We start from the raw sequence: 9,359 nt of genomic DNA, 5'->3' as shown, positions 1-9,359 counted from the left end.
CAAAGGCACGCTGGAAATTACTTCACCCGAGCGTCTCCTTTTACCGTGCATGCGGAGATAAACATGCATATGAACACGCAGTTCATCGCAGCACACAGTTTACTACGTATACCATGGGATATCAACTGCATTACTCGATTGGCAAAGTTTCTAAACTTCACCATTCGTTGAATAGAACAGTCTAAAAAAACTTCAGGGATGGAGGGGAGGCGGGAGCGAAACGCCTCTCTCCTTAAAATCCAGCGGTCTTGAGGGAAGGTGAATTCCTCCAAGGTGAGACTTTTATCTTTCAGTCCGTCATGTATTCTTGCGCTCTTCCACAAATTCTGGGCATTCTAGCACAATGTTTTATAACATCATGAGCGTGGCAGAACGACACACTGGTGAGGGCGACAGTCCTATCTTTTGTCGCCACGCTGATGTTCTCGCTGTCTGGGTGCGAATACGCGATGTAATAAGCAGGCTGCCAATCAGCAAAGTCCCTTGTTCGCGCGGGATTGATATGGTAGGGATACGAAGGAGTGAAAGTGGTTAACAATGATCGTCATTGATACACGTTGGATGCTTTCTGGTACTCTCACCGTCGGTCTGTACGTTAGTGCTTTTCGCGCAAGACCGTCTGCATCTCCATTTCCAGAAACGCCGATTGTGCGATGGAAGCCACTGGTAATATATCCAGGTAAAATATTAAACAGCGTAGATGCTTGATGCTGCGTAAAGACTGATTTAGGCAAATGTGCTGCGGAAATCTTCTCTGGAGTAGCTGGAGTGCTGCTGTGCAGTCCGATAATATCACTATCGGTTGCATTGAGCAAGATCTAAGTAATGGCAACTTCATTTGCTATACCTTCGCTTGCCGTCGTAGAGACAACCCCCGCCCTTGTGAATTGTTCGAGTGTAATAACTTTTTTTGAATACGGGTCCTGTTGTTGCTGTCGTCGTCATTCATAAAATAATAGAATGGGATGGTTGGTTTCTAAGCCGACTGTTTGAAAAACTGGTCGCTTGTAAAGCGCCACTACGCTCCTACCATATAGTAAGGGATAATAAAACAACAACAACAAGAAAACATATCACACGCAGTCACGCATGCTGTTGAGATATAATAGCCACTGGGCGCAGAAAGACTCGGGCACAGCGTTATGGATATTGCTTAGCAGTGGGGCACCGGTCATGGTTCGGATGGCGTATGGAAAAGGAGGAAAAGAGCCCGTGCATCAAATTAAAGAACGTCTGGAGGCACCATAACTAAATGAATTTGCGAACTGTGCGTGGAAGAACAACAAAAAAAAGAAAGATTTCTATGGTGATGGTTGCGAATTATATTCCTAACTAGAATTTCTGTTTCTGCGGAATGGGTAATCCATAACGTGAGTGCCCGTATAGCTTTCGGCAGGAAGAAGAAGAAATGGCCGCTGCCGACACTTCGCAGTCGTCGCAGTCGAGTTTATTTGATCATAGGCGGGTTACGCTCAGGGGAAAAGTGTGGAGCGCGATCAAGTGCACTACATGCGCCATCGTCGTGCCGCTGGCCGTTCTCACCATCGTCTTATTAGCCTTTCCGGTGCGTCGCAGGGCGGTACACGGCAAGCTACGGGGCGACATGCTGTCCTGGGACGCAGATTTGCCCGTTCGTCCGATTCATTACGACCTACAAATCAAGCCGAATTTCCATAACGAATATTTTACCGGCGAAGTGAACCTCGTGGTGGAGTGCGTACGCGACACGTCGTTGATCACCATGCACTCGAGTGAGTTGCTCATCAAGAAGGCCGTCCTGCGCGATGACAGCGGAAACGACCTCCACGTCGCTTTCTTCACAGACGAGGACGCCGGGCTGCTCGATTTGAGGCTGGCCTATAGAATGCTGCTGTCCGGAAGCCGTTACAACCTCACCATCGGCTTCAGCGGTATCATGAAGAAGGAAGGAGAAAATATTTTGCTGCTGATTGACAGCTATCCGGACGCTGGCGACTCGTCCAAGATCGTGAAAGTGTGGACGTTCGCCAAGCTTAGGAGCGCTCGCCAGATGTTCCCTTGCTTCGATTTGTCAAGCCAAAGGGCCACTTTTGATGTACGCGTGGTTAGGCCAAAGTCGTTCGTTGCCATCTCGTCGGCAGATAAAAGCAGTTGCAGCGACGTGGGCATTGGCGACCGGGTGCTGTGCGCCTTCCAGAGAACCATCAGAATCTCGCCGGACCAACTGGCGCTGATCGTGACCAACCTTAGCAGCGTCACTCAAGGCAAGGTAACCCTCTGGTCTCCGGGACTGTCAAACCTCGTGGAACTTGCCGATAGAATTGTGACCGTCTGCGAAAAAGAGATGGATTTTGTATTTCCTTGCAAGAAGCTTCACATCGTTGCTGTCACAACCGTGGGCAAGCTCGTGTCATCCAAGTGGTGTGTAGTGATTGTCGAGGCCAGGGAGCGGGTCTGTTCGTTGACTGCAGGGTTTATGAAAAATAAATTCAACTGCGTCGTTTCGCTCGTAGGCCAAGTGCTGTTCATGTGGCTGGACGCCGTCGTCGTTCTTCCGGACGACGGCTATCGCTGGCTCAGCGTCACATTCTCCGTTTACCACAGCTTCCGAGTGCTGGGATCTCTCTTCCCGACGTGGGGCATCGATGAGCTCGTCGCTCTTCGTGTAATCACCTCTAAGAGTTCCTACAGGGAGCCGCAACCCCCGATCAAGAACGCTCTCGCTCTTCAACAGCTGCCGGAGTACGCGAGCACGATTGTCTGGAAGTCTGTGGGAGTACTGCGTATGTTCGAAAACGGTATCACGTCCTCGAGTTTCACCAGTGGCGTCACCCGATTGCTAAAGACCTTGCAGTACAAGACGGCGAGCCGTGAGGACGTGTTGAGGACTCTCGATCCCACATGTGACCTGTTGAAGAACCTGTCGACTTGGCTTTCAGATCCAGCCTACCCGCTTCTTACAGCGCGTCGCACCAACGCGACATCTCTGGCAGTGCAGCAGGAGACATTCCGGGACCTGTCCCGTTTCTCTTACCCTTCTCGCCACGCCTTGCCCATGACGGTGACTGTTCAGAGGGGCGGTAAGCAGGAGCCGAGTTTTGTAGCCTGGATGGCTAATACGTCTCAGATGCTCGAGGTTCCCGCCACCTCTCCGAAGGACTGGATCCTTGTTAACGGCGACGGCATCGGATACTTCCGCGTCTTGTACACCTCGCTGGACATGGCGCTCATAACAGAGCAGCTCAACAAGGACCACAGCGCATTCACGCCTGTCCAGAGAGCCGTCTTCATCGACGACTTCTTCTACGCGGCGCTGAGTGGGCGCATCTCGTCGAACCAGTTTGCCGAGGCTATTAAGTACTTGCCGTCGGAAGACGCCTGGCTGCCTATGATGACGTACCTAGAACTGGCCGCTAATATCCCTTACCAGTGGCTGGGTGCTTGGAAGGCCGGAGGCGTGCTCGATTGGAGGGCCTTTAACGTGAAGTTTTGCTCTCGGGCATTGGTTGGAAATGTGAGACCGCAACGAGAATCCGTGAAAGCCCTCTTGCACGAATCTCTTGTCACCCACTGCTGCGCCTACCTCAGATACGCGTGTCCACCGCGGCCCTAAGTCGGCAGGCATATGAGCACTGGCGTGTGCGGTGTTCGATCGTGAGACCTCACGGCGAAGAAACTCATGACAGTTGATTACAAATGCACTTTTAATGTTGCAAGGCAGCCGCTGAAGTTGGTGCTGTAGGCGCAGATTTGGTATGCGGAAATAGGTTCCGTTAAAGATCTCCAGAGAGCCCCCGTCATATATGTATCTGAACGTAGGATGTGGAATTGCTCATTTTATTCGCAAAACTGTTGCGAGTGCATCTTCAAATTATTTACGATTATAATGTGCAAAACATTACTGTTCACTACATCTTTACGAGCCATAGACGTGGTAATAATCTGAAGACGTGACAGGGTGAGAACCAAATCTCCATTTATGTCATAATGCATGTGCGCTCTAAGGTAGATGGTGTTGGATATATCACGTACCGCTCTATAGACCGAATCATTCGCGTCGGCATGCAGCAGTTCTAAGCTCGTTAAATGTCTCATTTAATCAGAATATTCACAGGTATTGAGTTTCCGTGCGGCCGACTCTCTCTGAAAGCGTGCTTTCCAAGCTAACAGGAGTAATCCCCAAGGCGCGCTTCTTTCTGGGGAGCCCGCAGCTATAAGAGACAGAAACGAAAAGGAAAATTTAATTTCAAGGACAGTGCTTCACTAATCGAAGCCATATCAGGGTGCCTGAAAACGCGGCGTTGTGAGAGACAATTTTCCGATGACTATCCATGCGTAGCGCGCGGAGATAGTACAGAAACCGTTGGGCGTGTCTTGTTAGCGTGCAGCAGTATGCACCCAGGGGTAAATGAGCACGTAGTTAAGCTTACCGGCGAGGCCTTAAATTTTGGGATACTTGAGGAAAGGAGACGTAATCTACCGTGGGAGAATAGTTAAGAATGGCTGGAAGATTAGTGGTGTAAAGAAGGCGGGCGGGTAAAACGTATATATAGTAAGAAACGTTACTTTTATAGAGCAATGGAATACCTTTAGGATCCGATGGTTTGTTGGCACGAACCACGATTTGTAAGGGTAAGGAAAAAGCCGCGGCAGGAACGTGAAAATAACGAGCTTAGTGGTACCAGCCACTATCTCGTCTCAAAGGAGATGCTCATAAATAAATGCACCAGTAAAATGAGCCAAGCGGACTTCAGCGTGTCTACGGAATTAAGCGTGTCGCCAAGTAGCTGCATATTACACGCGACATGAGTTATGGTGCGTTGAATCATCTGTTGAATCGCACTGCGGACGAGTTACAACAAATGATTGAGGACCTTAACAGGCAGAGTGTAAGAGTGGGATTGAAGATTAATATGCAGAAGACAAAGATAACGATAACTAACAGGACAAGGGAACAAGAGTTCAGGATCGCAAGTCAGCCTCTATGAGTCTGTGAAGGAGTACGCTTACCTAGGTCAACTAATCACTGGGAACCCTGACCATGAGAAGGAAATTCACAGAATAAAAATGGGTTGGATCGCAGACATCGTGAGCTCCTGACTGGGCGCTTACCGTTATCATTGAAAAGGAAAGTATACAATCAGTGCGTTTTACCGGTGCTGACATATGGGGCAGAGACTGAAAAGGTGCTTGAGAACAAGTTAAAGATCGCGCAAAGAGCGATGGAACGAAGAATGCTAGGCATAACTTTAAGAGACAGAAAGAGAGCGGTTTGGTATAGACGCGAACATACAAAGAGAGCAAACGGGTACATACGATATTCTAATAGACATTAAGAGAAAAAAATGGCGCTGGGCAGGTCATGTAATGCGCAGATTAGATAACCATTGGACCATTAGGGTGACAGACTGGGTACCAAGAGAAGGGAAGCGCAGTAGAGGACGGCAGAAGACTAGGTGGTGCGACGAAATTAGGAAATTTGCGGGTGCTAGTTGGAATCGGTTGGCACAGGACAGGGGTAATTGAAGATCGCAGGGAGAGGCCTTCGTCCTGCAGTGGACATAAAATAGGATGATGATGGTGATGATGATGATGATGATGAATTGCTGTTATATGCAAATTGCTCAGCTATAACATATCGTGTGCAATATATGGTACGTGATACCATAGCATGCCGTTTCATTACTTTTCAGCTAATAATTATAACGGGTTTACTTTACTGTAATAATTTTTTGTATCAGTACGCAATATAATTTTGAACGTGATGGTGCTATGAATGAATGAATGAATGAATGAATGAATGAATGATCTTTATCCTGGCTTCATAAATAATAATGGCAATGGTAGGCACAAGAACAGCAATGTAAATTCACGAAGGACGGATGAAAGAGAAGGATGAAAGGGAAGGGTTATGGAAGGACGGCACTGACCCTCCTATATGAATGCTGGCTACACTCTAAAGATAATGGGAGGGGCGCGAACTCCTTTATTTATGCTTGCTTGCCTTCGAGAGCGGCTCACACCTACTATGGGGGATTTGTAACTCTTCGTCTTCATCTCCGACATTTTCGAGTGTTTTCGTGCTCCCCGATGAAGTACATTTACTCCGCTTGCTCCAATCGTATGAATTCACTCCGTTGGGCTTACTGAAGATATTGTTCCTGGCGCAAAGTAGAAGAACATGAAACAGGAAAACTGGAAAAAGGAGAGAGACAGAGAAGCGCCGATGGATTCACCCCGTACTCCATTGGAAGTACGGGATGACTGCCGCAATGAAGTTGCTCCTGCATACGGTGATGCTTTTCATGATGGCTGCTGTAGACGCGCTGACGTACATCGACTCAAAACTATATATATAGGGGACAGGGTCCTCTGTCAGGGATATGTGCTTTCAGCACCTGTTCGCTCTCGATTGTCGGCGTTTTCAGTCTGCAGGCTGTTGTAGACCGGTAACGCAAGATCAGAGGGGGGAAGAGAAACGTTTATTGAGTTGCTTACGGTTACATAGCCCCGGGAAGACTCTGCCAGTGGGAAGCGGGCTCCTTGAGGCGAAAGAGGGCCGCTACGTGCCGCTCTCTGTTTGTTTTGCTTATGATTGCGTGGCGAGAGCGGCGTCTCAGGAAACGTGACTCTACACGGGACTGGAGCTGACGGCGGCTGCGGGAGAACATATTTCACAGCCGCGCTCTGATATTAGCACCGAGGAGCCGTGGGACGTTTCACTTCACGCCCACGGTGTTAGAAAGCGCGCACGATGCACGCAGCTTACACGTGGGTGGCCTTCGGGTTCTCAACGTAGAGAATGTTTTGTCCCACCGGGCTGGTGACGTAGTGGCTGTGACGTTGCGTTGCTAATCCCGAAGACTTGGGGTGCCGGCAGTAGCGGCCGCATTTCGGCGGGGGCGAAATGCAAGAACGCCCGTTTATTCCCGTGCGTTGGGAGCACCTCAGATAACCCCAGTTGCTCAAATTAACATGCACGCTACGGGAAGGAAGAAGCGAAACCCATGTCTTCGCATTACGGGTGCGTTGCTCTTACCACTTGAGCTACCGCGGTGCCGTGATGATGACTAATAGAATCAGGCCTCCCTCTCACACACACACACACACACACACACACACACACACACACACACACACACACACACACACACACACACACACACACACACACACACACACACACACACACACACACACACACACACACACACACACACACACACACACACACACACACACACACACACACACACACACACACACACACACACACACACACACACACACACACACACACACACACGCACGCACGCACACACGCACGCACGCACGCAAGAAGGGTCGAAATCCGGGCCAGTTGGTACATAGTTGAAGGAAAAAAGCCACACATCATTGTAAAGAAAGTTACGGCGTGGTTGTCGGGCCGCGCGATGAGGAAAGGACACAAGTAGTCGAACGCATGATGAAAACACAAACTAAATTTATGAAAACTACAAAAATCAAACTACAATAACAAAAGACGTTAAGACACATGACATACCTAAACTAGAATTCCCAAGGCTGCCGTGTGTCCGAGAAACAAATTTACCATTAAAATCAGCTCACGGTACAGTATAGACTGAAGACCCTCCACCCACGCCTGGTCGGCGATGGCGCGTGGATGGAGGGGCCTTACAGCAGACAGGAGACGAGAGGTTGCTGAAGTGAGGGTGCCATAACGAGGGGCGACGACGTGACGACATAGAAGACGCTTCGAGGTTGGACAGGAAGAAGGTTGCTCTCCATAAACGAAGGACGACTGCTCAGTAGTCAGCCTGCATCGGAGCCGCAGTGCTCGTTGCACGAATGGTCATCCAGCCCAGCGGACAGCCTGCGCGCGAGCCGCAGTGCACGGCGCGTATGCGGCCATAAGCCAGGCCACGAACGGTGAGTGAGAGTGAAGAAACTTCATTGCAGGTCCGGCGAGGACGCGAACTCGTCGCGCACCCGACTAATCCCACGTCGGGATAGGCAGGTCTGTGCTCCGCTGAACAGCCGGCCAAGGAGACGCCTTGCCAGCGATCCGCAATGCTCGCGGCAAGGGGTTACACAGCAGGCCAAGCCACGCTCCAAGCTGCAGTACTCGTGCTGGCGCACGCCTTGGCCAACGGTCGGGCGGCAGCTCCACGTATGGCCGCGTTCCCCGGAGCCTTGATCGCCGGCGTCTGACACTTCGACCGTCTTCCGTCTCTCGCCGACTGGACGCTTGTCTCGCCACGAAGCATTTTGCCACGCGCTCGCCCAATCATGGCCCAATCGTGGCACGGCGCACCTTCGGAATAACACAGGGCCACCGCTGATTTGGTGAGATCACGCGAATGCGTGGTCCAATGGCAAAAGAACCCGTGCGCGCTTCATTGTCGTCGGCGTCGTTTTCTTTCACTCATCACATATATATGTATATATAATAAGGAAGGAAAGATGCGGTTAGATTATCAGCAGTGAAGAGGCATTGTTGCATTTTTAGGAAAACAGGAAGGGGAGAAAAGGAAGGGAAGAAGTAGGATAACCTAACGCGCAATCTAGCGCATTCTATAGCTGAATTCTAGTTCGGTCGACCTAGAAATGCCTAGCGAATAACCTCAATCAGTGTCACTCTTGTTTTTTCGGTGCTCACGAGGGTTTCGACGGGAATTTGGGGCGCTAGGCTCCTTTCCCAAGCGTGTCACCCCCTGAAGAAAGCCGAACGCCAGGCCGGGGAACGCTTGTGCCCATTTATGAACCAGTGGGTGCCCGGCGGCCGCAAATGAAGTTGGATCGAAACGTATGACGCGCAGAAGCAACAGGCTCGGAAGAGGGAATTGGCTATATACGTTGTATATTGCCTCGATTATATCTCTTCTTTTTATTTGAATAAACAGGCTTACAGTCATTTTCTGTAAGATGATGATACACACCACTCAGTATTATCTGGCGAACATTAATTAGATTTTAAGTGGCAGGATCATCGCTAGAACTATTTTCCCCGCACTCGTTTACATTCCGGAAACCAATGGACAAACCTGGCCCTTTGAATCAGCTGGTGTTCAGATTATAATCGCAATTTTGTTGAAACATACTAACATATATAGACCCACCAGTTTAACTTCAGACGCAAGTGTTCTGTTCGCGGGAACTGTTTTGTCCCTTTCACTGTCCTTATACAGCTAAAGGAGTCAAGTGGGAAACGGCAAGAAAAACTAATTAGCCCAAAACCTGCGCAGTTTAGAATTGGGCAACGCGCCAGACCGTGACTTCTTCGTTCCAAATTAATACTAAGCACCCCGCGCCAAGTGGCAGTTCGGAGGACCGTAAATTCTAGTTAGCCGAGCGCTCCTGTTGTGCGCTCGGATTTGGGA

At 49.7% G+C, this 9,359-nt stretch overlaps 1 protein-coding gene across 1 annotated transcript; it reads left to right on the top strand.

Moving 5' to 3' along the window:
• Nucleotides 1-1,408: 1,408 nt before the first annotated feature.
• Nucleotides 1,409-3,592, top strand: LOC142570264 (aminopeptidase Q-like). Its single transcript, XM_075678663.1, has one exon. It carries the CDS (start codon nt 1,409-1,411, stop codon nt 3,590-3,592), a length of 2,184 nt encoding a protein of 727 aa, XP_075534778.1.
• Nucleotides 3,593-9,359: the final 5,767 nt, after the last annotated feature.

Source organism: Dermacentor variabilis, chromosome 2, assembly GCF_050947875.1.
Source record: "Dermacentor variabilis isolate Ectoservices chromosome 2, ASM5094787v1, whole genome shotgun sequence".
In the NCBI taxonomy this organism is placed as follows: Eukaryota; Metazoa; Arthropoda; class Arachnida; order Ixodida; family Ixodidae; genus Dermacentor; species Dermacentor variabilis.
Note: the sequence above shows the minus strand (reverse complement) of the source record. Positions and strands in the feature narration are given on the sequence as shown.

Excerpts from the sequence above, each read along its gene's own strand:
- LOC142570264 (XM_075678663.1), top strand. The coding sequence starts at position 1,409 with ATGGCCGCTGCCGACACTTCGCAGTCGTCGCAGTCGAGTTTATTTGAT.